This window comes from Lissotriton vulgaris, chromosome 2_1, assembly GCF_964263255.1.
Source record: "Lissotriton vulgaris chromosome 2_1, aLisVul1.2, whole genome shotgun sequence".
NCBI classification, from domain to species: Eukaryota; Metazoa; Chordata; class Amphibia; order Caudata; family Salamandridae; genus Lissotriton; species Lissotriton vulgaris.
The window spans coordinates 1798994910-1799022406 of NC_141687.1; the positions used below are offsets into that span (position 1 = coordinate 1798994910).

Genomic DNA, 27497 nt, shown 5'->3' on the forward strand with positions numbered 1-27497 from the left:
TTAATTTTTTCAAACAGGGTATTAAATATAACTTCCTCGGTATAACATAAAAGGGACAAAAGAACAGAAAGTGTGCCAAGTCTTGCGGAGACTTATCGTCGCAGCCGCAAGCCGGCAACACTTGCCCACGATGAGATCCCCTAGGAACAGCCAGCAAAAAATGAAACAGGTTGAACCTGAACCTTGTCAATAAAAAACGGTCATAACTAGACATTTGCCATGTTAGGTAAGGTTCCATGAACAAAGTGCTTTTAATTAGGACATGATTTCGTACACTTTCTTTTTTTAGTTCACATGCCTCCCTATCCTGGTGTCTAGAATCGATGAAAGCCTTCTTGACCGTAATGACATCCATTTTAGTAATGGATTCAGGAAATAAGAAAAGTTCAGGACGACCTAGGTCGGTAAAGCACTTATACAAGTACTTTACCCAAGGAACCTTCATCCTGTTATCCCATGTAAGTGTTTCTCTTAAAATAAGGTGGGTGAGTGGTATGTTGTCATTTAACCAGCAATTCATCCAGCATAATAAGGGATTCACTGCAATTTTGTCACATACAAAGGGAACCCCCAATTCCTCATGCACAGAAAAATTTGCCGTACCCCTGGGAACCCCTAGTAGTTGTTTTAGAAAGTTATTTTCGACTATCTCTAGGGCTTTCAGAGCAGCATATCCCCATATTTCACTACCGTAGCATGCTGTGGTGACACTTTTGGCCTGATAAAGTTGGAGTAGTGCGGCAGCTGGACTATTTCCCATTTTCCTGGAAAAGTCCAGTATAGCCGCATTTACCCTGATGACCTCTCCCTTCTTTTTTTGAATCACGGGTCCCCAATTTAGTTGACTATCAAAGAAGACCCCAAGGTAAGAGAATGTGTGTGTTACAGGGATTTGCACTCCATTTACGTTTAAACGATTTGGTTTTTTGTTTCCTTGGCCAACCTTCATTATGTAGGATTTAGAGTTATTAATACTTAACTCTCTTGACTTCATGAAAGAGTAAAAGGAGTTTAATAAAATTTGAAGTCCATTGGCAGTCCTAGATAAAAGGACTGCGTCATCCGCATATAGCAGAACCGGCAGACCCTTTCGGCCAATGTACGGGTAGTCTGTATTGGTACTTAAAAGGTGCTCTTCCAAATCGTTTATGTAGAGGTTAAAAAGGAACGGGGCCAAAATGCATCCTTGTCGAACACCCCGATTCACTCCAAAGTCTTTAGTCACATTTAGATCCTGAGTGTATCTAACGTTCGCTTTGGTGTCAGAATGCATATCTTCTAACAGATTAACTAAGTTTTGGTCCACACCCATTTTCGCCATGGCGCCCCAGAGCTTCCCCCAACTCACGCAATCGAAAGCCGAGGAAAGATCCATGAACGCCATGTGGATCGTTCCTCTTCGGGCCTTGGTGTACTTCCCGATAATGAGATATAGATTTAAACATTGAGAAATCGTGGAGTGTCCGGGCCTAAATCCATACTGGATTGGGGATATTATTTTGTTTTCCTCTGACCATCTGACCAATCTATTCAAAATTACTCCTCCCACAACTTTAACCACGGAGTTTATTAGTGATATTGGTCTATAACAAACAGGGCTATTACGGTCTCCTTTCTTAAATATGGGCACAATGGTAGATACCCCCCATGATTTTGGGCATCCACATGACACAGCCGCATTAAGTACTGCTGTAAGGACCGGTGCCCAGAGTGCTATACAGGATTTAAAGAGGTCAGGAGGGAGACCATCAGGTCCTGGGGCCTTGTTGTTTGATAGCCCTTCAATTCCCTTTATTACCTCATCAATTGAGAAGAACAATACATTTTCTCTACTTTCATTTAAACTGCGTTCTGCCTGCAACTCATTGCTTTTAAAAATAGAGCTGAAGTGGTTAATCCATTCTTCCTCTGGGATATTAGTGCCCACGTTAGAAATACTAGGATGATCAAATATAGGCTTATTGATAATCTCCCAGAAATTCGAGCTGTTTTTCAAAGTCTCAGGGTCTAACAGAGACTCCCATAGGCTTTTTTTTACTGCTCGCTTGCGATTGGCAAGTGACTTCTTGTACCCAGCCCGCAAATCCCTGATGAGCAACGGGTCTCTAGGTTTTATTTTTAGGGCTTTCTTAACCTCACGACTGGCCTTCGAACAATTACTGTCAAACCATTTTGGGTTACTAGTTGGGTTGACTTTCCCTTTGGTAGGTAACGTTAAAATTGACTCCACCTTCTTTGCAATCTCCTTAAAAGATGTCAAGATTTGTAGTGGTACTGATACAGGAGATGTACATACTGTCAGTTCGTGGTTACACACATTATTAATAGAGGAATAAAACTGTTCACAATCCACCATTGACCATTTTAAGCGACGCTTACCATTAACACATTTTGTAAGGCCACGATCCTCACGAGAGTTGCGCTTTTCAAGTATATTCACACTCATTTTAATGCAAAGAGGGTTATGGTCGTTATAAATGCTCAAATGAATCGAGAAATCCTCAACAATATTAACAAAGTCTGCCGAAAGTAAAATATGGTCTATGTAAGTCCCTGTAGCATGTCCTTTAAAAGTAGGGGTTGGAAAAACAGTTTGCTCTGATACTATCGACATTGCTGTAAGAAAGTTATATTCGTTCAATAAGTCATTTAAACCTGTACCCCTCCGTGAGTGATCAAAATGAATTCCTTCCATACTGTTACATCCCATTTGGCCAACAGTTCTCAAACTAGGGTTCCCACAAAGATGTGTGTTAAAATCACCCACTATTATCTTGAGGCGAGGCAAAGAACCAACATTAGCCCTTAGGAATTCACGCAATGACTCGATATTACAATCTCCGGTCTGGTTCACTGCGTTGTAAAAGTTGATCAATACGAAGTTTGTTTTACCCCTCTTAAGTTCTAAGATCTGAATATTACTATTACCAGATTGATTTTCAACTTTATGGCATATAAGTGTCAAATTAACAAAGATTGCCAGACCCCCTTTTGCTCTTCCACTAACAGATGGGACTGCAGGAATTATAAAACTCTGGTAGCCTTCAATATGTACATTTTTCCCCACTACCCAGGTTTCTTGAAGACATATTATGGGGTATTCTTTGACAAAAGACAACCATTCTTTATCATTCAATTTATCCTGGAGTCCAGCTATATTCCACGATAATAGCCCCTCCTTACATTTTTGAGAATCACGTTGTGTTATGTCGACTTTCTCACCGGCGTCTAGGCTAGTGGGTATTAGACCTGTACTGCAGCATACCCTGTCTATCCCAGAATTGACCGTAGTATGAACTGGGGGGGAAACTGAGTTTGTCGTTATGTGAACCAGATATATCAGTTAACTGATTCACATCACCCGATGTCACAACAATACTACCTTGCAGTTCTAGGACTTGGGTGTCATTTCCTAAGCCTATATCTTCTGGCAGGCAATCATTGAGGGCAGGGTTAGAAAGTGTGTCAGGTAGTCATTCCACCCTCTCCAGCCCACCCTCATCAGAGAAGACATCATACCTATTGGAAATGGGAATATTGAAATGATTATTGAAGTGGCTAGGGTATTGTTGATCTGGATGGAGTGGCCGTATTGGGCGTTCCCATCTATCCAGACTATAGCCCCAGTTATTAGTTGGTGCACCGAAACCCCAGCCATTAGTTGTTTCTGGCCGTATTGGCCTAGTATGGATGAGACTAGGCTTAGGATATGTCATACTCCGTTGTTTTTTACCAAAAAATTCAAGGGTGAGAGGAATGATGGTACCTCTCCTGCGCTGCGGCGGCAGGATATTTGGCAGGATATTTGGTAAAACGGCAGAGTTTACAAAATTTATAATCATACAGTCACCTTTAAATTTTTGGGGGTTTTGCCCTATCCACGTAACCCTACTGGCTGACTTGATGTCTCCAGCTAGCTGTTGTTTCCCCCATGGGGCCAACTGCATATTACCAGATAACCAATGCAGGGCCTTACTTGTTAACGCCATGGGGGATTCTGATTGATCTGATGCTAGTGGGGGGGCATTTGCCAGCACCAGCACTAATGGTGCCGCGTCTTCTATAAAGTGTAGTGTATCTTCTTCTACACTTGGTACGGGTATTACAGGAGGGTTAGGGGGCTGGACCTCACTTGGCAATAAATGATTAGACACAGTATTTGGGGTCTGTTCCGATAGATTTACTTGTGTAATATTGGGAATTGTGCCTCCCTCTGTTCCGAGTCCAAAGGCCTCTTTTACGGGTGAAACCATATTAGTGACTGTTTCTGATATGTTTGACACCGCTTCTGCTATCTTTTTCTGGTCTACACCTAATTTCTTTACGTCTGCAGATAGCTTGTCCAGTTTAGTCACTACTGGTTTAATTAAAGCTTTGAATTTAATGTCAATTAAATCTGCTATCCTGGATAATAGCTCTTCATCCACATTTGACATCTCACCATCTTCTACTTTCCCCCTACTTTTTTCCCTACTTCTCACAGGTGACGCGGCCCTCTTCCTCCCAGAGTAAGCTCCACCACGATGTAATTGTGGTTTTCTACACTTTCTAATAGCGCGCGTAGCAGGGACTTGGGCAGGGGGGTCAACATCATTATTTATCTGCTCACTCTCCTGCACAGTTTGATCTTGTTCGATATCAACTATCTGGGAATCCGAGTCATTAACCAGAGCTGTGTCTTGACCCTGTGTTGTGTGAATACTCTGGTTTGAGATACCATTATCATGTGTATCCGAGTCTAAGTTTACACTTCCCTCAACCTGAGAAGGTATGTCTATCCATGGTGAGTCTGGTGAAGGGCTTAAGGGGGATAAATTAGGGGATTGACTAAGGCTTAGGGATTGTCTCCTTTCGTTATTAATCTTTGACACTACATGTACCAAGTAATTTTCTATAGTGTTACCCCCCGCCATTGGGTTCTTTTTAGGCATTCTTGTTTATACTGATGTTAATTCCCAATGTTTAACAATCAAAAAGTATAAGAGGGCACACAAAAACAATACAAATATGTCCAAGGTGTGGGATAAAATCAAGGGTAAATAGTCTTACAGCACCATGCAGATCAGGGTCGGCAGGGGCAGAGTGGCGTGTCCAGTCCAGTCTCAGCCTGTCTCGGACTGTCTAGGACTGTCCGCCCTTTGTCCGGGCTTCGTCCGGCGTCCCGCACACGCGTCCCGCTGTGCGTCAGTAATACGTTTTTGTAGGAGGAGCAGGGGCGGGAAGAGACTCCAGATGCGCTACGATGATCCTGCGCGGAACCCTGGGTCTCGCAGTCCCAGCCCCTGTTACAGCAGCCTTTCAGTCACTTTAAATCAAAGAACACCTCTCCTCGCACTTCAGTAGGCGGTCGGGAAAAATCCAGCAAAGAGTCACGGTTTCTCACACAGCTACGAGCGGCACCCCACCATCAGTACATTAAGTGTGAAGTGTTCCAATTGTATTGAGGGGTTTCTTAAGAGAGAAATCAGACAGACTATCGCTAAATAATATCATTGAACTGATAAAAGTGTCAGGATTGTTGGGCCCAACAGTTCTTGCTCCTAAGGCTAAAGGATATATCAGGATGTGTGTTAATTTCCGCGATCTCAATAACAACATATGGGTGACTCGCCATCCTTTCACTAATATAAGTGAGATGTTGGCTAGTGTGAAAAGATGACAGTACTATTTTACCATAGACCTGTTGAGTGCATATCATCAGTAATTATTGCATCCCGACTCAAAGCACAAAACCTCATTTGTCACATCGGAAAGTGCATATCAATTTGTCTGAATGCTTTTTGGATTATCTTCTGCATCTGTGTTATTTCAGTGTGTCATGCAAAAGTTGTTGGAATTAGTGGAGGTAAGTTATTTCCAGGACGAGGGTCTAGTTTGGAGTCTGAACAAGGAGAGGCATGATGAGTTATAGAGGAAAGGGCTTAATATATCAGAAGGGGCTGGGCTTTTCCTGGAAACGGACAAATCTAATTTTGCTGTTAAGGAAGTGGAATCCCCAGGCTGTTCAGCAAGGGAATAAAACCTAAGCTCAAGTTGATGGAGGCTATTAAGAATTCTCAGTGTCCTGATGACAAGGACCAACCTCGAGCTTTCCTGGGATTGGTGTGATATTATGCCAATCTTGTGGAACATGTTTCAGACATGGTACATCCTATTAGAGAATTGATGAGGAAGAGCTAGAGGAATGAGTGGTCTCAGGAGCGTCAAAGAATATTTGAGGCTATCAAAAAGCGCACAATGAATTCAGCGGAACCAAGCCATTTAACTTGAGTGTTCCTTCTATTATAGTCACGGATTCTAGCATTTATGGTTAAGGTGCCATAATAATGCAATCCATAGGTGGGCAAAATAAAGCATTAGCTTTCAGGACATTGAAGAGTTGAATAAGCTAGTTATTCTACCATAGAAAAGGAAGCTCTTGCCAGTTTGTGGAATGTTCAACAATACAGGAACTATATGGGTGGCACCATATTAAAGTTGAGAACTGATTATAAGCCCTAATTGATTTGTTCATCATGAAAAGTGCAGTTGAGGCGATGCCAAATATAGTGAAGTGGTTGTTTTAAGATACAAGAATTTAATTTTACAGCCAAATATGTCCCTGGTTAGAAAAAGTTCAATGCCAATTGTCTGTCTTATTTCCCTGTACATGAGGATGAAGGAGAACGATTGGTTGGTAGCTAAAGTAGAATAAGCCACTTTGGAGGGAGTGTTGGATGATTAGTGGAAACAGTTTTTGACAAGTGTTGCAGAAAATAGAGTTGTTGCCAACGGCACTGCACCTAAGACTTTGACAACATTACAGAGATATCCAATTTTAAATCAATGTGACTCTAGCTATCAAACTTAAATGTCATTCTGAGAAGAGGCAACAGGTTATTAGTGCCAACTGAACTATGGAGAATGTTGTTAACTTCATTAAATTAGGGACATGGTGGAACATCCTTCATGAAAAGGCAGGTGCAAGGAGACTTTTGGTGGCCAGAAATGGATTGTGATATAGAAAGATTCATGAAAGGGTGTGTGGCTTATGCTTGCAGTAACAAATCTCACATGGTGAAGGAAACCTCCCTCGTGTCCATAGATTTTCCTGAACAGGCTTGGGAGGAGTTGAGAATGGATGTTTGTGGTCTATTTGAGGTGTCAGGGTCAAGTAAATATATTCCATAGACCTTGTGGATTGCTATTCACAGTAGCCTGAGGTAAGCCTAGTGAGTAAAGTGAAAACTAGAATGGTTCTAGATTTCCCCAATTACATTTTCAGAAGGGATGGATGTCCTGAAAACACGATTACTGATAAAAGTCTATAATTTGGTTTGAGGAACTACAGGAAGTTTTTAGTGCAAAGTAGACTGCAACGTATGAAAACAGTGGTTTATCGTCTTTTGAAAATTGTACAGTGAAAAGATTCAAAAGAGTATTGGGAGAAAATGTGCAGTTGTCAGTGTGGAATGGGTTTAATTAGAGGGAAGAAATACGGAAAATGATATTGACAATGAAGGAGTCACCTTTTGTGTTAAGAAGGCTATTCCAGCATGAATGAGTAAGGAAAAACTGTAGAGGGTGGACAAAGTAAGGTTGCAAAGACGTGTGCATGAGAAATAGAAGTAGACGTTTAGGGAGAGCTTGCATAGCAGACATCCACGCTACGAAGACCTGAAGGTGGGTGGTTTCACTTGGGTCAGATTGGTAGCAGGAGTGAAAAAGGGTTCATAAGAATAGTTTACCTGTTTCCTGCACAGGGCTAGGTGCAAAGACATTTTTTCGTTAGAAGATGGGAAAACCTGGAATGTGAAGAATGTTAAAAAATGTTAGGGTACAGAATTGAAGAACAGGATTGTGAGGAGAGAGTGTACAATTGTTTCAGAACATCTCTCTCTGCTAAGAGCAGCCGACATATAACACCTCTATTAAGACTGAGGGAATATGCATTAGAAATATGAATGTGGTTGTTAACTTTCTTTGAGTTTGTTATTCTGAATTGCTCTTTGCACCTTGCAATAGAAGTCTAAATGTTAATATCATGCCTTTATCTCCTAGTGTGTAAGTTTCTTTTTTAATGATCTAGTTCTTTAGTATTGCAACAGTGCTGTTGGGAGGAGGTGTATTATATTTTGTCACCTGTAATGTGGGTGTATGGAATGAGGAGTATTCCACCTGAGACAGTTCCTGGTGGAGATTTCCTGGGCTGGCCATGTACGTCACATCTAAATAAATCTGCATTTTAACTAGAGGCGCTGCATTACTTTGGAGCTATGACGTTTTACTTCTTACTTTCCCAAATGGTGAAAATATTGCAAGTATCCAGCCAGTAGGAACTGCACCTGCTCTTGTTCCTACACCAGTGCCCGAGAAGATGAAAATGGCCCAGCTGTAGGGCTGGCAGCTGCAACCCTAGAGTGCTATGCCTATGGAGGCCACCATACTGACTAGTGACGTCAGTACGGCTCAAATGGTGTTTAACACTGGAGCGTGCCTCAAACGACAACAGGAAAAGTTGCTTTCAAGTAAATGTATAAACAACTGCCCCTTATATTGGGTAAAGCAGCGTCAGGAGTTGGAAGGTAAGCAGGCGGACACTGTGAGTGGCATCGAGTGTAATTTTTCATTTTTCATTGATGACAGTGTGAAGACTATTTTCGGTGTTACTCACTAATGAAAAATGTTACAGGAAAAATCTGAACACCCGTGAAATGCCTTTGGCTGATTCGAACTGTGATGGAGAGTGCATTGAACCATTGTCTAAAGGGGGTTCACACCAATAAGTCATTGGCTGAAGAGCCCTGACCAAAGACTCTGCCTGTATGATTGCTCTATGTTGTGTTTCGCATGCGTTTTGTGCTGACATGAGGCCTTGCAAACAGCTATAGCTCTCTATAGGCAGGTCTAAAAAAGAATATGTAAGTTAATGTAAAGAATCTAAAGTAAACTTTCAAAAGAAGAGCAATGCCTTGTAAGTGTTTCAGGATAAACGCCGAAAAGAAATCAAATATTGAACAGTTAGAGTAAGTGTCCAATCTAAACATCCGCCTCTCATTGAGGTGCTAGTGACTCCTTGATAATGTCTATAATTATATCAATATTATCATTGACATCCCTTACAATGTGTCTTATTAAACGATACGTGTTTTATATTCATGGTATCACTGAATGCATCAAGTGTGACACCATTATCACCCTTTACTGAGGAAAACTGTTGTATCAAGATCAGGCGGGCAACTAGAGCCACATTTCGGGGGGGGGGGGGGGGGGGGGAGGCTGAAAAATATTTCGGGGGGGCGGGGCTTATTCTTCCAACCACAGAGACAGAGTGGCTGTAAGAACGGATGATCACACAACAAAAGCCTCATTTACAATTAATGGTCTTTTAAAGACCTGTTAAGTACTCTGGTGCGGCTGCAATTATGCTCGCCAGCCCGCGAAGAAGTGTCAGTCCGGGCTGACACACACGGCGGGGGCTGAAGCCCTGTGAGCCCAATGGGTGTTGCGTGCCTGATCAAGATAAACATTGAAAGTATCAGAATAACCGTAGTGCCAAAATAGCAATATATGAATTTCTAAAAAGCCCCACAGCGTTAGTGCTATATGCAATCAAGGCAGGATACCCTAGTAAGGAATGCACAGAGGCTAGGTCACAGAAGCACCCTCTGTGACCCAAGACAGGACAAGAGCATCTCTCTGGCCGCTCATGCATGTCACCAAATGCTTTCCAAATATATGTCACTACAATACGACACTGTCTCATCCAGGGCCTGAAGAAATGTGATCACATCCTCCCCATCCTGATGGAACGCAATTGCTTCCCTTGCTGAACCGCACTTTCCTCAAAATCAGCTGCATCATGTACACAGCCTTTACGACCAACCTCCGATTTCTTTTTGCAGACAAGCTCACCATCTCAGGTAGTTCTTGGCACACCCACAGCCAATACCCAATCAGACTGTAGACTGAAGTGTAAAAAAGACAAAAACAAGGCAGCTGGCCTTTTCCATCTATACAACCAGGATCTGGAACAACATCCATGTAACCTTGAGGACCTCTCCAACACTTCTCCAAATTTGAAATGAGTTGAACACTCACTGCTGAAAGAACACTTCCTTACAATGCATTAACCATCCACAACTCTGCTATCTCTCTTATAACGTATTGAGTTTATGCTTGTTTCTGACCCTGTACAGCGCTCCACTGTCTTTTGGCTAAGTTTGAGCTATAGAAATACTATATACATACATATATACAGTACCTCTAAATAAGAAAGAATAAACTGCCTCTAACACTTCAGACTTATTCTGTAAACACAAACAGATCATTAGCAAATATGTAAAATAACCACAATATTCTATAGAAATCTTAAGTTATGGGCATGAATAGGTATGAATCTGTTGTATGTGGTATGCAGTGAATCATATATTTTCCATATTCAAAAAGTAATTTGTATTTTAAAATAATTGTTTTTAATGCGGCACATGCATTAGTTGATATATTTATTTCTGTAAGAGTTTTATACAATGCTGCCTTTTGCCTTTTTAGTAACCTCAGATCATTGGACGTGTTCTCATTATTGTTGTAAGAAATGTGGTGATGGTGTATGCATTTTCATGAGTTTCACCACAGGTTAGGTAACCTACAGTGTATTTTGCGTATTTTGATTTTGTGATTTCTTTAGTAATGACTGAGGTCACTTCTGATTTTGTGTATGGATCATGCAGAACTTAAGGAGAATGTAGTGGTATTTTACATGTCTTTCCAAGGCACTTTGTAATTTAAACAAGGCAGCAATTAACCTCTTTTGAAAGTTTACATCGCTTAACTCTTAGAGCAAAACAAAATATGTCTAGCAGGGCTTTAAGTGGGATGAAAAAACTGGGGGGACTCTTAAAGGGGCGTAGCCAGTGTTGTTAGGGGCGTGTCTTTAAAACATGCTAAAAATCTTTGTTTAGCATAATGTGCGCCCGACTTGTATTTTGCTGTTTCTGTCACTGCATCCAGATATATGATACAATAAGTCACGTCATACCTACAACAAGTAAGGACTATTGGCTTTGTCAATGGTTATTAGTTGCATAAGATAAATAAGCTGCAACTATGACTTGTTACACATATTATTGAAAAAACTTCCACTTAAAGCCCTGGTGATCCTACCACAATGTTGCTGCTCTTGTGTTTCAGAAAGAGAAGGGAAATCCAGAAAGAAAATCACTCTTTAAAGGATTTCCCTTCCCCACAACACTCACCTCGCCTGATGTCATGACATAACTTCTTCACTAGTGAGAAGTGAGCAAAGTGAGCAGCGCAAATCGATGTGCCTGGCCCTGCTGTCTCGAAATGGGTCTCTATCTGGCTGTTTTGCGCCCTGGCACTTTTTTCTGGACTGCAGTGATAGCAAACTGCTGTCTCTGCAGTCCAGAAAAAAAGGACCGCCTGTGCCAGGCCTCAAAACAGAGCCCGATAGAGACCCGTTTCGAGGCCCCCTTTAAAAAACTGCCGGTGCTCAGACCCCTTGAGACCCGGCCCACTTAAAGCCCTGATGTCTAGTATTATGCAACCATTGAACTTTGCTGTCCATGCCAGCTTTTCTGACCTTCAGACATATTCTAGTTCATTGCCATGATTTTAGGGGTGAACTGGAGGAGTGGGGGTTGGGGTGGAGATTACAGCTTCAATGGGAATGTCACCTGTCGTATTTTACCCTAAAATTTAGGGTTTAGGGGTGGGTGGGGTAAAGGGTGGTAATGATAATTTTAGGGGCGGTAAAAATACATTTAGGATTTAGGGGTGGGTATTGGTGGTTAAGAGTTCATTCAAGAAAGGTTTACCATGCTTAGTAAAGTCATGCTTGGTAAAGGCTGATTAGATGTTCTATTGTCATAAAACCCTTTGCATAGGGACCCCCTCAGATTTCATTACACCCTTGCTCTATTGAGGGCTGTGGATCTCCTGAAATAGCTTTGTGTGCTAGGTGAGGGACGGTCAGCTATATTAAGATGTACATGGGATGTGAAACGGTCGGCTTACATGTGTTTTTTAATATACTAGTTAGCTTGGGTGCTGTTTATTAAATTTAGAGGTAATCTTCTGTCAATTAATTTCACTTGGATTCCCAATTTGCCTGATCATTTTACTGTGTTTTTTTAAATAAAATTTGGAAATCACCTTACTTGAATATATTGAACGCAGCTTGCATATTTAAGTCTTAGATGACAACTGTCCATACTCTCATCCATTAAATAAAGTGGAAGAGTTGCAGCTACAGTGATCTGAAACTTGGCCTGAAATCCCTGTTTCCAGAGAAGACCAAGTTGTGTGATATTTAGTAAACACTGTGCTTCATTGTCCTTCACTGCAAACTTTCACACCTTTAACAAACTAGTCAGCCAATAGCTAATCCTAGGATACAGAAAAGTATTTATATTTAGTTTCAAAGAGTGTCGTCTTATATTTTATGCCATCTATTGTGTCCATTATAAACTGGTTCTTAAACCGGTTCAGCATCCGCTTTGACTATTAGGGCCAAGCCAGACTCATGGCTTGGCACTCACTGAGTATGTGGTCGCTTCTTGTTCACCTCTACTAATTAATCCCTGTTATATATTTTTAGGACGTGTGCCCGGGAAGTAGCTTTAAAAGAAAAGCATTTTTGTTTTCAAATATGACTTGACATTGTGTTGTTCATGCAGACTCACCAGCTCATTAAATATTAGGTACACTTATTTTGAGTTTGAGTCTGGGACAGAAGGTGTTGTGTTTGCGAGGGGTATTCTTTACAATATATGGCTTGGCGCCCGCCCACTGCTTACCATTCGTTGGCTTTATTGCCACTCTTCTTTGCTGCCTCCTAATTGACCAGTGCATGCCAAGTGTCACTTCCTTTACTTTCTGTGGAGCAAAGACCAAGTACAGATGGATTAGAATTCGTTTCTGCTCTTCCGCTGATTGCGCTGTGACTGAGCTACTATTTCTTCTTACCCCTGCGACTTTGCCATGGCCTATCTAGTGAGTGAAACATTATTCTGTTGAATGCACTTGGTTAAGTTGTATCCAATAATTTGCGATACAGTGGAACGCAACGTGTTTAGTGTACAGCTAAAAATGACAGATGCACATTAAGTTAAAGATGCAGGCTAAGAAAAAAAACATTTATTTTCTACCAAGTTTAAGTATAGTAAGTGAACTAGATAAAGACTCGGGTTTTTCTTTTCGATTTCCCTCTTTCTGACAATTTTTTCTCTCATTTCATTTCTTTTGTTTTCTTCCACATTGCTGAACATAAATCCCATTCCGTTAACCTTGCTGCTCCGATGTCCTACGCCTTGGATGCGGTAACTCTGTCCCCCAGTGCTATGAAGTCGGATCTACACATGATAAGCTCGTAGCTGTGCCCAAGCTCTGCTCCTCCTGTGCAACGCTTCCCATAAATAACGCCAGGGAAAGGGGCATCTTTGCAGAATTCGCGCTCCCGGCTGCGGGAATATAGAATGGTGTTCAACATTCCCCACAAATACCGACTTTACTATGAACACGAGGATATTTTATTTGGAGAGAACTTTTTTTTCGTAGGTATACAATCTCGGTTAGTTTCCTGGATACATATTTATATACCAGATTCGATGAACACCCCTGTCAATGTATTTTCGTGCTTTAGGAATTTTAGATTGTTTGGCACCAAACGCCGGCCTGCCATTTAAAGAAGTCCCGCACGCACACAGTATTTTATTTTGTTAGTCGTGTTTTAAAAATCGTACAAAGCGCCGCATCCCATTGACGCACCACTGCCTAGGCTCGCTGTGACGCGTCATCCATCACATTTCTCGAATATTTTGTCTCGGCCAACAGCAAACGCCTCTCTCCCTCTCATTAAAGAATGTGTCTTCAATTGGGTCATTTTCCCATGTTTTTAGTTCATTCGCTGTACGTTCTTCTGTGTCGAGCCGCAGGTGTCATGGTTCCCTGTCGGAGATGGTCCGTTATTTACATTTTTATGTAAATACAGGTACAATAAAAATAGATCTTATTGCCAAGGGCTTTTTCTTTCCTTTTTTGTGTTTTGTGTGGTAAAACGGTGTTGTTTTGCTCTGTTTGTGGGTGTTGGGTCTGAGGCTGGGTTTTACACTTTCCAAGTGCACACAATAACAATAAATTGCCCACCTTTACTTGGGTGTGTACCAGTGGCGGTTTGTGAACCGCAAACATGATGGGGCTACATTAAATCAAATTAAACATACAAATAAACATTTACATTTAAAAAATGAAGAAAATATTGTCTCTTACCTTCTTAGCCTGCAGCACATCCTCGGTGTTCTCCAGCCAGCTTCAGACACCTCCAGCACTAGGTCTCACAGCTCCTTACCCAATCCAGACGCGGCTGTCATGCTGCATGAGAGAAGTGTCTGTTTCCCCGCACACACTGATGCAGTCAGGGAAATGGAGCAAAATATTGCTCCTGTCCACAGGGAAAAGCAGAAGTACCTGCTCCCTGTGGAGCAAAGCCGGCATCTGCTACATGCGGGGAACCAGCTGTATGGTGGGTGCTCTGGGTGAGCACTAGGGCACCCACCTTTCAGTAATGCGGGCCGCAGGAGATGGGCGTTCCTGGGCCGGATAACTGCTCAAGTAGATTGGCTGCGCAGCCCCCTCCACTTTAATAAATATAAAAATGGCCTTGGGTGATGGGGTACTCAGGGCCTAATAAGGCTGGCAGAGGGGTGCCACATGACTACCCCCCTTTCATTAAGAAAAGTCTGTGGGGGATGGGGTCCCTAGGACCTATAGAGACCCGTGGAAGGGGACTGCATGTGCCCCCTCCCATTTATTGTACGTTTTGGCCCTGGGGGTGGGCTTCCCAGGACCTATAATGGCTTGGGGAGCGTGACCACTATTATAACCAGGGTCTTGACAGGTTGTTGGTCCGAGATCTTTTGGCCACCAGAGGTGTTCTTGCCAAAGAGTACCACTTCTATGTTGTCTGTGTTGAATTTCAGACAGTTGGTCTTCATCCAACTGGCAACTTCGGACATGCAGGTGTTGAAGTTGGGCTAGGTGTTGAATGGTTTCTTGGAGAGAAAATGGACGAGCTGGGTGTCATCAGCATGTTCATTCTGTGGGATCGAATGATGTTAGTGAACGGTGGCATGTAGGCGTTGAACAGCGTTGGGCTGTAATTGATCCTTGGGGTACTCCTCAGATGAGATTGGCTGTGGCCGAGGTGTAGGGGACTGGCTGACTGACTGAGTGCATCCGATGAGGAGAGAGCAGATATAACAAAGGATGGGCCATTGTATGCCGGCTTCATGGAGGCATTGAAAGAGGATAAGGTGAGAGGTGGTGTCAAAGGCAGCCAATAAGTCAAGTAGGATAAGAACTGGGGTATCTCCTCTGTTCATAACCAATTGGATATCATAAATGGCAGCACTGAGGACAGTCTCTGTGCTGTGCTTGGGTCTCAATCTGGATTGGGCAGGGTTGAGGAGGAGGTTGCTCAGGTGTTCGTGCAGTTTTTTGTTTGATTTTCGCCAGCACATTGGTGGGGTAGGGCGGCAAAGAGATCAGTCAGTAGTTAGCCAGCATCTTTGGGTCTGCTGAGGGTTTCTTCAGAAGGGGCAGTATGGTGGTGTGTTTCCTGCATCCAGGAAGGTGGCTGTGCTGATGGAGTTTTTGAGTATCGGGTCAATGCTGTGCCGATGGCGTACAGCCCTTTGGTGAAAATGAAGTGTGGGATGGGATCCATCGGAGGTCCCGAGTGAATGGATTCCATGGTCGCTGGGTTTTCTGCTTTGGTGATGATGTGCCAAGAGGCCAAGGCGGTCCCCAGGGAGTTTGGGTAGAAGAGCTGCTATGGTGGATACAGCTGAGGTTCAACATTGTTGTAGATGTTGTTGATCATGCGGTTAAAAAGGTGGGAGAGCTAGGAACAGGGGTCTTGAGATGGGGTGATGGTTGTGGAGCTGGTGGCAGGTGAGGTGAAGTCCTTTGATTGCAGAGATTTCTTTTGTATTGTTTGTACTATTTCCTATGTGTTTGGTGGGTGCTGATTGTTTGGTGGCTTGATTTGTGGCTGGTAAAACCTGAGGGCTGACTTGTAAGTGCTTTTGTTGGTTTTGGCGTGGGTCTGTATCCATCTGTGTTTGAGTTGCTTGAAGTGGCGTTTACTGAGTCTAAGGTCTTTCGTGAACCAGCTCACTTGCGGCTTGGCGGCGGTTTTGAGCGGGGCTAGGGTGTTGGCTCAAGAGGTGATCCAGGTGTTGATATCGGTGATGGATCGTGAAAAGTCACCCTGGAGTTGTAGTTGGCGTACTTGAAACTCTGTGGACCATGTTTCTTCTGGGTTCCTGTTCCAGTATCTTTAGGTGGTTTTTAGGATGTGCTATTGCACACTGTTGGGGATCGGCAAGTCAAAGTGGATGATTGCGTTGTAGGTCCAGGCGAGGGCGGTGGCCTTGTCCACCATAATGTCACTGAAGTTGCTGAAGATGGGGTCAAGGAGATGTTCTGCTGTGTGGGTGGGATCCTTCACTTCCTGGGTGAGCCAAGTGTGGTCAGGTCATCCAGGACATTGTTGGTGTTCGGGTAGGGCCCCCCAGGTGGTAGTGGAGGTCACAGAGCGGATGAATGAGTTGGAATCAAGAACCAGGGGATTGTAGGCTGCAAGACCAGTAAATGAGAATGCTTCCCAAAGTGGAGTTGTTGGAGATGTGATGATTAAAGGTTAGATGTTCCGGACAGTCACTAGTGTCTGGAGAAGCAACTGAGCAATGGAGGTTTCTTTGAAGATGATGGCTAGTTCTCCTCCAGGTTGGCAGGTTATGTTCTCTCTTATGATCTTATATCCGGGGGGATTTCCCTGGCAGCTTTGGGGACTGATGTTCGGGTTGAGTCAGGTTTCGGTCAGAAAGCAGAAAGAGTAGGTCTTGTGAGAGGTCATGCTGGAGAACCCAGACTTCAATGGAGTGTCTGGTGAGTGGGTGTTTAGGGAGGAGGAGCTTGGCCCAGGTGGGCTGAGAGGTGTGTGAAGGGTGATGTGGGTTGTGTGTTGGGAGCTGAGAGGGAGGTTGAGGGCTGGAGGGAGGTGCAGGCCGGGGGAGACGCAGAATAACAGATCTTCAGTGTTGTCAGAAGAGGCTAGTCTGCAGCACTGGGAGGAGTGTCCAGGGTTAAGGGCTTGAATTACTACAGCAGAGTGGCGTCTGAGGGTAACACCGACAGGCATGCCAGCAGCACTTCTGTTACATATCTTTGCGGCAGCTGACATTAAGTAGGAGCGGAAGTGAGAGGTTCTAGGCACATAGGTGGGGTAAGAGTTCCAAGGGTCAGAGTGAGCGGGGGCAAAGCAGGTGAGAACATGATATGTGGAAAAAGGTGAGAAGGCCGCAGAGGGGAGAAAGGGTGTAAAAAAAGGGCAAAATGGCTGAGAATGGGGCAAAAAGCAGAGAGAAAAGAGGTAGAACAGCTGAAAAAGTATGCGGGAGTGAGCAGAGCAAAGTAGTAAGAGGAAAACAGGCGAAGAGTAAAAAAAAACAAAAGTGCTGTGTGAGAATGCAGATTGAGATGAAAATTGGCAAAGTGGCAAAAAAGCAAAAGCTGAGCATGAGTGAGAGTGCAAAAATGAGAGGAGAAGCAGACAGATTGGCAAAAGAGAGCTAAGAGGAACAAATAGAAATAGCTGAAAAGGAGGAGTACCAGACAGAGTAGAGGAGCAGGTGGGTGAGGGTGGGAGCCTCAGGACAGTGTCGAAGCTGGGTACACACAACCCCCATGGTTAGACTCAGTTACCACTGCTTGCCTGTTGACTTTATGAAAGGGGTTCTGACATCTGCCACCAGATTTCACAGCACCCGTTAACAATGAAGCTGTTGAAGAGCAGTAGTAAAGTAATATCACAAATAAAAATCTTTATTGAAGACAATAACCGATGCAACTGTTGAGGCTGGCTCTCATCAGAGAATGTAGTGTTGTGAATTTGGATGCCCTGCATAAGGCTACTAATGATGGGGGCAAACTGGGTCTTTCAGCAGCTTTCACTACAGTTGACAATCAACTGCTCTTAGTCTGGGTAGCGGCCGGCATGGACCGGGGGTAAGGGATATATTTTTTTAAATTTAAAAACGTACCTTACCGCCGCATCTCTCGGTCATCTCTCCTGGTGTCTGGAATGAAACCGGAAGCAGGGAGCCAGTCTCCCCTGACCAATCACAATGCTGCAATGCAGTGTTGTAATTGGCCTGAGCGCCGTGGTTCAGCGCTCAGCCAGAGACTGGGGGTCTGGACATGTTCTCCATGCAGTCTGTAATGCAACCTGCATAGAGAACAGGTAAAGTGTGCATGAGTGTTTGGCCAACACGAGAGGGCCAGCCAAACAGTCAATGCCCACTGAGGAGGGTCCTACCACTCCTCCCCTGCTCTGCAGCCCCGTCCACCACACCCTGTCACACAAAGCTGTCGTAGCAGAAGGACAAAATAAAATGATAAAGACATTATGTTGCCATTTAATTTTTTCCCTTTCTTTTACTGCTTCAAGGCAGTGAGGCGACACTCCGCTTTAGTGGAAGAGCTGCCACTGCTTAGCCCTTCTCTTTCATTTCGATACCCATGTCAGGGCTCTTGTGTGTATTACATTGTGTCTTTGCAATCGTTGCTTCTTTGTTGCTGTTCCTCCATTTCTTTACAAAGTGGCATCCCATGGGGTTTTCTCTCCTTTTCCCAATATGTGTGTCCCCTCTTTCCTGGCACCTTTAGTAGTTTGCATTTTCCTTTTTCATGTATGCTGATGCCCATACCCTACTGGTGCCACATATTTCAGCTAGGCCTGCCTTCCTGAAATAGAATCATGGATGTGCCTTTCTGATGACTGGACCATCAGATCTTCCATATGCTAGTCATCAATGAATCCATAGCTGGTACTGTGTCTCTGTAGAAAACATATGTCTCACCTTGCACAGATGCTCTAAAAAAGAAAACAAATGTAATTCATCTTACCCCCATTTGTTACTGCATTCAACTTGCTAATTAATGCTAATAAAAACATTTTGCGTGTAAGACATTGTCCATGTTCTAATAGCTCTAAATAATATTTTTTCTTTTTTTTTTACAGTTTCTTAATTGTTTTTTTTTTCCTCATTATGCGATTGTGTGAATAAGGAGGCTACAGGAGTCTGGTGGTCCCGAGTTCAGTGCCTTCACTGCCCCGTTATTTTCGACTGAGTTTGGGGGATATCCCTTTGGGAATTGTGACCAGTCAGTTAACTCCAATGCTCTTTATCTTTATCAATAATTCCGGAGGTTGGAGGGGGAGCTAGCCTTCCTGGCTACTCAACAGAAATGATTTCTGTCTGGAATTATTGTCATCGCTTTTTTCATTGGAAATGTATTTTCCGGTGACCCAAGAGGACCCAAGAGGAGTTAATGGCCCGTCTGAAAATGTTGTTCCCATATTTCCCAGAAGTTTATTCTCTTGGAGCTTTTCCCTTTCCTGTCAAGTTTTTCATGTCTTACTACAGAATTTAACCAGTTTGAGTGTGAGGGTGGTGTTGTTTAATCCAGTTTATACAAATCTCCCTCCTCGCTAGCAGTATCAGAACGAATAGGAGGTTTTCCTGTTTTTTAGTTAGCTTGCCCATGCCCACCTCATTGATGTTATATATCCCAAAGATAATAAGCGAAATACTTACAGTTATCTGGGTTCCCAATACCATGGTCAACGTTTTACCAATCTCATGCCAGTAGGAGCTGAGTGCGGGGCAGTTCTGGAACATGTGAGTGTCATCCGCCTTCTCCTCACTACATTTGGGGCAGGACTTTTTGTTTGTTCCTTTAAATTTTGATAGTTTTTGGGGGGTCCAATATGCCCTATGTATGGTGAACATATGATTTCTTTTTAGTGCAGCTGGTTTTATACAGGACCAACATTTTTCTAGAGAGCTTTTCCAGATGGTCTGTAAGTCTAATTCTTGGTCCGGCATGTCTTTCCTCCATGTTGCTTCCGGGACTAAGACATCTTCTTCTCCGGCCCCTATGAAAGCCCAGTACCACTTTGATATTTCTTTCTTCACGGTCCAACTAGTTAGTTGATAGTATTTGTGAATTTTGATAACTTGGCTTCAGTAATTACATATAGTTGGTCCCACGTTATTATAGAGTTTTCTATCATCAATTGTCCCCATCTTTCAACTCTCTCATTTTCCCAATATGTGTGTGTCCCCTCTTTCCTGGCACCTTTAGTAGTTTGCATTTTTCTTTTTCATGTATGCTGATACCCATACCCTACTGGTGAAGGAGGGGAAATGAATCAAGGTGCCACATATTTCAGCTAGGCCTGCCTTCCGGCAATAGAATCATGGATGTGCCTTTCTGATGACTGGACCATCAGATCTTCCATATGCTAGTCATCAATGAATCCATAGCTGGTACTGTGTCTCTGTAGAAAACATATGTCTCACCTTGCACAGATGCTCTAAAAAAGAAAACAAATGTAATTCATCTTACCCCCATTTATTACTGCATTTGACTTGCTAATTAATGCTAATAAAAACATTTTGCGTGTAAGACATTGTCGATGTTCTAGTAGCTCTAAATAATATATATATTTTTTCTTTTTTACAGTTTCTTAATTGTGCTGATATGCCTCATATTCAGTGTTCTTTCAACAATAGACCAATATTCAACTTTGGCCACAGGGACGCTATTCTGGATGGTATGTACTGATTATTTGTTAATCAAATATATACATTTCCACTTTACGTTATAGATGTAATCTTTCATGTTGTCTCTGATCATTTTGTGGTCTACAAATGCATGCAAGGCTCTGTGCGTATTAAATCGGAGAATTTTAGCGTCAGAAATATGTCCAGTTTATCAAGAGTCTGTTTGAGAAGTTGCTTGAATGTTCTGGGTCCGCAGTTGACATTAAATAAATCACTTCAGTAATTAAACCAGGAGTTACTTGCAAGCGATGAGTTTTCTACAAGTGGCTACACCAATTACGAATAGTGTGCCCACTTGTTTCTAATTGTTTTCCTGAGTTCTCTAACCTCGGAACCTCCTAGGGGATTTTATTGAACCTAATGAATGCAATCTCTGTTCAGATTCTCTGATATGTTTTTAACAATCCTGGTGAAAACTCACGTATTTGTTAATTGAAGGTTGAAATGTTGATTTGTATGATCTTTTAGTCTTTCATGGCTACATGTGTATAAAAAAAAAAGTAGAATTTTACCCTTCTGTTTAACCCCTTCGCCATTTATATAACATTTTCTTCGCAGGTGTCGTAATTTTCTGGTTTATTTCTAGCACAAGGAAATAGAGCACAGTGCCACTAATCGCCCTTTACACAAATGATGTATTCTCTTGTTTGTCAGGAATATGTGTATAATTATGAAACGCTCTGTCTTTGATTCCTTTTCTTTTCTGTATGACGCGTTACAAGAGCATTGATTATGTTTGAAATACTGTACCATTGAATGGCAAACGTTGTTTCACTCTATTGATGTCTTGATACAGACCCTTGAGCTGTATTTAAAAGAAAACCTGTTCAAGAACTGAAAGTTGAACTACTGTTTGTTACAGTGTAAATCAATTTTTAGAATTACATTTACACCATCCTTATCAGGTATGGCTCCTCAGAAACCACAGTATGATAATAGAACGGTGCCTTTGTGAAGCAAGCGCAAAACGGTAGTTGGGTGGCATTGTCTCCGGGATAGAGAGATCACAATGACTGTTGTGGTCTCTAAAGTCTCCAAACCTAAAACTTTTCAGCTACAGTTACATTTGTAAAATCAATAGAATTATTCAAATGTGTTCTCAAATGTGCAACACAGTCTACTAATCAGTATAATGTCTATAGGTTCCACCAAGGTTATAGCTCCCTCAGTCCTCGCAAACATATTAAATGAGACCTCACGAGATAGTTCTTCTTGTGGAGAGGAGTTGGCCTAACGGCTAGGGCGGTTGACGTTGAGTCTGGGGAGCTGGGTTCGAGTCTCGGCAACGTCGCTGAACATCTGTGATTCTGAGCAAATCACTTAATCGCCCCGTGACTAACAAACCCCCCCCCCCCCAAAAAAAAACAACTAATGTGTCCTCATGTAACGCAACTGGTGCTATGTAAAGCACTCTGATACCCGATACCTAGGGTCAAATTCGCACTATATAAAACTGTAAAATAAAAATCAGAAATGGTATGGTTCATCCCAGCCATCAGAGTGAGAACTCATTGAGTGTCTTTAGAGCATTGTGGAATTTCCGTAATAGGAGGAGCCGGGCATCTAGAAAATAAGGATTGGGGATTCATTTAGGAAGAATGTGATGCGCCAAAAGTTGGATTGTTCTCCCTCTTTAACAACTTTATTGAGAAGGAAGTCAGGGTGCTGACAACATCTGTCCCAATCTTGCATAAGGGAAATATCTCCAAAATGAAACTTTCTAACAAAAAGAGAGTTTAGAGAATTTAGATAAGTTCTAGGGCCCTCGCTGGATAATACAAAACACACTAGTGAGTATAACAATTAGGACATTATTGGACTTCTTGGGTAATTCAGGCTTAGACCAGTCAATTATTGAAAAGGTGGCTGATTAAATAAACAAAAACAAAGTGAGGAGAAATCTCATAATTCAAGAAATTTAGAATATATTTAATTATGGTAATGCCAATTACCCCCATCTATTCCAGAAGTTCTTTTCCAAAAGTTCAAAATTAAGCACTGCAGGGGAGAAACAACCACCACCATTAGCCATTCAACAGTAGATTGTGGTAACCAGGAGTGTTAAAAAGGCCCCATGTTGCATGCAGACCGTGCTATTTGGAACTGAGACGTAAGCCTGAATCATATGAACCACATGAGTATCATTGAGCTGGGTAACCATTAACATCTGATATTGGGGCCCAGGGGGATTCCGGTGTCAACCGGTGTCCCCCTGGGATGGTTTGCGCGATTGGAACAATCCACGCGCAAGGGATTGTGGGTAGGTCGGGCTCGCGGGCGGGGGCAATTAGCGCGGCGTGTGGCAGGCTGAGGAGAGCGGGCGCTGTGAGGGCTCGCGCGTCGCTTTGCTTTTCGTGTTGACAGAAGGGAGACTGTTTTAGATTTGTCACAGGTTTCTGTTCCTTCAGGTTCCACAAGTAGTCGTGCAATCTCGGGTGGGAAGGATTCCATCATACTGCCGTCTCGGAGCGGCAACGTTGTCTCCTCCAATGTGTCTGTTTCTAGTGATAGACATAATGAGCTGCCTTATATGGGTTTGGCCATGCCGCTTGGTATACACCTTTCCGACATGACTAAACAGCGTATTTGGCGACATGAATTTGTGGATGTTTTTAAACTTTTGCATAGGGACATTCAAGCTAAAGAAGGTTCCAAGGAGGAGGATTGGGAGATTGCTCGAAGGCCACGAGTTACTCGTTCCATAGAGAACTGGACCGCAGCATTTTTAATTTATGCTAGTGTGTATTGTGAAAAATATCAAGACAGGGCGGTGTCTTTGTTTAAATATATGGATACCATCCGCAAGGCTTATTTGCAGTTTGGGGGGTATGCATGGCTGAATTATGATGAGGAGTTTAGGGCGCGGGTGGGTTTGTTTCAGGATAAGCCATGGGGTGAGGTGGATCAGGAACTTTGGCTCCAGTGGATGTCGGCTTCACAGCCCAATGCTACCCTTCACACTGCAAGTGGTTTGCCGGTTACTTATCGGCCCTTTCTGCAGCGTCCCGTCCACACAGGGGCGGGTTTGGTTGGGAGGGGACAACTGCCACCCTTGGGTGCCTGCTGGAATTTTAACAGAGGATCTTGCATTCGACAATTCTGTAGGTTTAAACATGAGTGTTCCCAATGTGGTGGAAAACACGCCGTTACTCAATGTTTTGCCCAACGACCTTATGGTGGACCAGGGAGTTTCCAAAGAGGTGTAGGGGGTGGCTTTCCAGCAGTTATGCCAAAGGGCTCCTACACCCATTAGGTTGCAGGCTTTGTTGCCATGGTTGGAGCTTTACCCGGATTATGAGGCAGCATCTAAAATATTTTGGGGTTTTCTTGAGGGTTTCAGAATTGGTTATCAAGGGCCGCGTTCGTTGCGGTGGTCGGATAATTTGAAATCCGCTAAGGAGCTCCCTCATATTGTTCAGAAGAAGTTGCTGAGTGAGTTGCAAGCTGGTAGGATAGCAGGACCGTTTACGCAATGTCCTTTGGCCAATTTGATCGTGTCCCCTTTGGCGGTGGTGCCCAAAAAATTGGCTGGTGAATACAGGATAATCCATCATTTATCATGGCCCGAGGGTCAATCTGTTAATGACTATATTTCTTCTTCTGATTCCAATGTTTCGTATGCGTCTGTTGATGATGCACTCTGTATGGTGAGAGTGACTGGAGTTGGGGCTGAATTGGCTAAGTGCGATGTGCAGTCTGCTTTTTGTTTGATCCCGATACATCCCACAGATTTTGAGCTTTTGGGTATGTATTTTGATGGAGCCTTCTATGTGGACAGAGTACTTCCCATGGGTTGCTCGATTTCTTTTGCCCTGTTTGAGATATTCAGCACTTTTTTTACAATGGTGTTTTGTGCAAATTAGTGGTCATCAGTCAGTTTGTCACTATTTGGATGATTTTTCCTTCATTGGCGAGGCACAGTCAGGTCAGTGTAGCAAGGCAATGCAGTCTTTTCAAGGTTTGGCAGAGGTTTTTGGTGTACCGCTGGCTCCTGACAAATCGGAAGGGCCTTGCACTCAGCTCACATTTTTGGGGATTGAGATTGATACCACGGCCATGATGGCCCGCTTGCCGCGTGACAAGATTCTTGAAATTCGTTCATTTTTGTTGGAAATTCTGGATAAGACAAAGATTGAGCTCAGGCAAATTCAACGTCTGCTGGGCTATCTCAATTTTGCTTGTCGGGTGGTGCGTGCAGGGAGGACTTTCTGTCGGAGGCTTGGCATGGCAATGTCTGGGGCCACCCTTCCGCATCATCGCGTTAGGCTTTCTAAAGCTGTCAAAGAAGATCTTAAGGTGTGGTTGAGATTTTTGGAGGATTTCAATGGAGTTTCTATCTTTTTTCTGGAAGACGACACGATTTGGCAGATACAAATTTTTTCGGATGCTTCTGGTGAGAATGGTTTCGGCATTTTCTGGGAAGAACGTTGGTGTGCGGAGCCCTGGCCGAGCAGTTGGTTACAGCAAGGCCGCAGTATAGCTTTTTTGGAACTGTTTCCTTTGGTGGTGGCTTTGTTGGTGTGGGGAAAGGAAATGCGTGACAGATGTGTGTTGTTTCACATAGACAATTTGGTTGTTGTTCACCTTATCAATAATCAAAGGGCAAAAGACCTGCGGGTGCTTCAGTTGTTACGGCATTTTATGCTTCAGAGTTTGAAGTACAATATTGTGTTCAGGGCCCGGCATATTCCAGGGATCAATAACTCAATTGCGGATGCTTTGTCTTGTTTTAATTGGCAGAAATTCCGGGAGTTGGCGCCAGGAGCGGATCTCTGCAAAACTGCCATTCCGCAAGACATCTGGGTCCTGGGGCATTCCGAATAACCGACCTGGTTGAGAACTCTATTGCGCCTTCCACCAGACGCAGTTATCGTCAAGCCTGGTTTGAATATTTATCTTTTGCTGAATCTCACGAAAGTTTGGGGTTGGTTCCAGGGACCAGATCTTTTATTTTGCAGTTTGTACTGCATTTGATTACTAAAGGTTTGTCACACACTACTATTGCAGGGAAGTTGGCTGGGGTTTCCTTTTACGGTCAGTTGTTTTTGGGGCAGGATTTAGCCACAGATGTTCTCTTGAGGCGAATGTTACAAGGTTTTAAGAAGGAGCGTTTTCAACCGGCGCGTTTGCGGGAACCAATTACCTTTGACCTTTTAGTCACCTTATTGGGGCATTTGCCCGTTTGTTGCTATGATTTTTGGGAAGTTTCACGTTTTAGACTTTGCATGATTTGGTTGTTTTTTGGTGCTTTTAGGGTTTCGGAGTTGTTGGGGCTCAAAGGGCAACTGGGGATACATTCAGGGGCCATTCAGATTCAGGAGGGTTTTCTGAAAATATGGTTACGTTGTTCCAAAACTGATCAAATGGGTAAAGGGACTTGGATTTCTTTGCACGCCAGTGGTTTTGAAGGGTGTTGTCCAATTGAGGAGTGGTCCTCTTTGCTTCGTTCGCCAGATTTTAGACATGGGCCTATTTTTGTTCACCGGACGGGTGATAACGTTACCAGTTTTCAGTTATTGTCGGTATTGCGGAAAACATTGTCACTAGCTGGGAAGGACCCCTTACTTTTTGGGACACATTCTTTTCGTATTGGGGCAGAGACCGAGGCTTACAACTTTAGTTTTGGTTGGGAGGGTATCAAGAGGATTGGTAGGTGGAAGTCGGGGTGCTGTGCTCGTTATGTTAGGTTGTAGTTTAGCTGCTGTTTTAAGTGTCCTTTCTAACCTCCATTTTTCTATCTAGGTCGAGTTTACCATTCCTTGTCCAGAGGAAAAAACACCACATGGCTGGTGGGACACTCTTTTATCAAATGGGCAGCATTCTTTGCGGAAAAGCAGATCTATGGCAGAGAGCTCGGTCTTCCTAGCAAAAGGCATGAACTTGTATGGAACGGTCAAGGTGGGATGAAATGGTCCCAATTGTTTCCTTTGTTATCAAAGTTATCTTCAGTCAGAGGTCTTCCAAATCTCCTTATTATTAATTTAGGTGAAAATGACTTAGTACAGCTCTCTGGTTTATCCATCTTGAAACAAATGCAGCTTGATTTGGCAGTTCTCAAAGAAAATTGGTCAGGCACTACTGTGGTGTGGACGGAGTTTATCTATCGGCACCATTGGGTGGGTGCGCGAAATCAGGCTGCAATAGAAAAGTCTCGTAGGAAATTAAACAGGGCAATGAAGTGCTATTGCAACACCATGGGTATCAAGGTTTTGTGCCATGCAAACATCACAGGTAAGGATATGGATCTGTTTCGTCAGGATGGGGTTCATCTTTCTGACTTGGGTCAAGCCTATTACTTGTTGGAGGTGCAGGACTTTTTGTCTGGTTTCTGGGGTGACAATCTTTGGTGCGCTGCTAAACGTGAGATTTAATTCCAATATTTCTTTTGCTGTTTTAAGGGGAAGGGGTTTTGGGGACCAGGAAAACTCCTTGGTTTTCCTGGGTGGCGCTTTTTTGGGGGATGGGATGGTCAGGAGCGGGCTCATCCTTCCCTATGGGTTTGGGGGGGGGGAACGAGAAAATGGAAGGAGGAAATAAACCAGGGCATTGTTCTGTTCATTGGGGAAATTGCTGATGCAAGGTTTGTGGGAAAGTTTAAAATGTTGGTATTTAAAGGTTATGCATAAAGAACGTTTTAATGTACAATGTTGTATGGCTATACTGTTTACCTGTCTTAAATAATGTGACCTTTTATGCTAAGAAAGCTTTCATGGTATAGATTGTTCTTGTTGCGCGATGGGGCCCAGGGGGATTCCGGTGTCAACCGGTGTCCCCCTGGGATGGTTTGCACGATTGGAACAATCC

General features: G+C 43.2%; 1 protein-coding gene across 1 annotated transcript in view; it reads left to right on the forward strand.

Moving 5' to 3' along the window:
* Window positions 1–27497, forward strand: part of KCNQ1 (potassium voltage-gated channel subfamily Q member 1) — a 1043019-nt gene that overhangs the window by 435998 nt on the left and 579524 nt on the right. The window contains exon 2 of the mRNA XM_086957849.1: window positions 20593–20683. Within this exon, the coding sequence (XP_086813975.1) occupies window positions 20593–20683 (91 nt within the window). The remainder of the gene's footprint in view (window positions 1–20592; window positions 20684–27497) is intronic.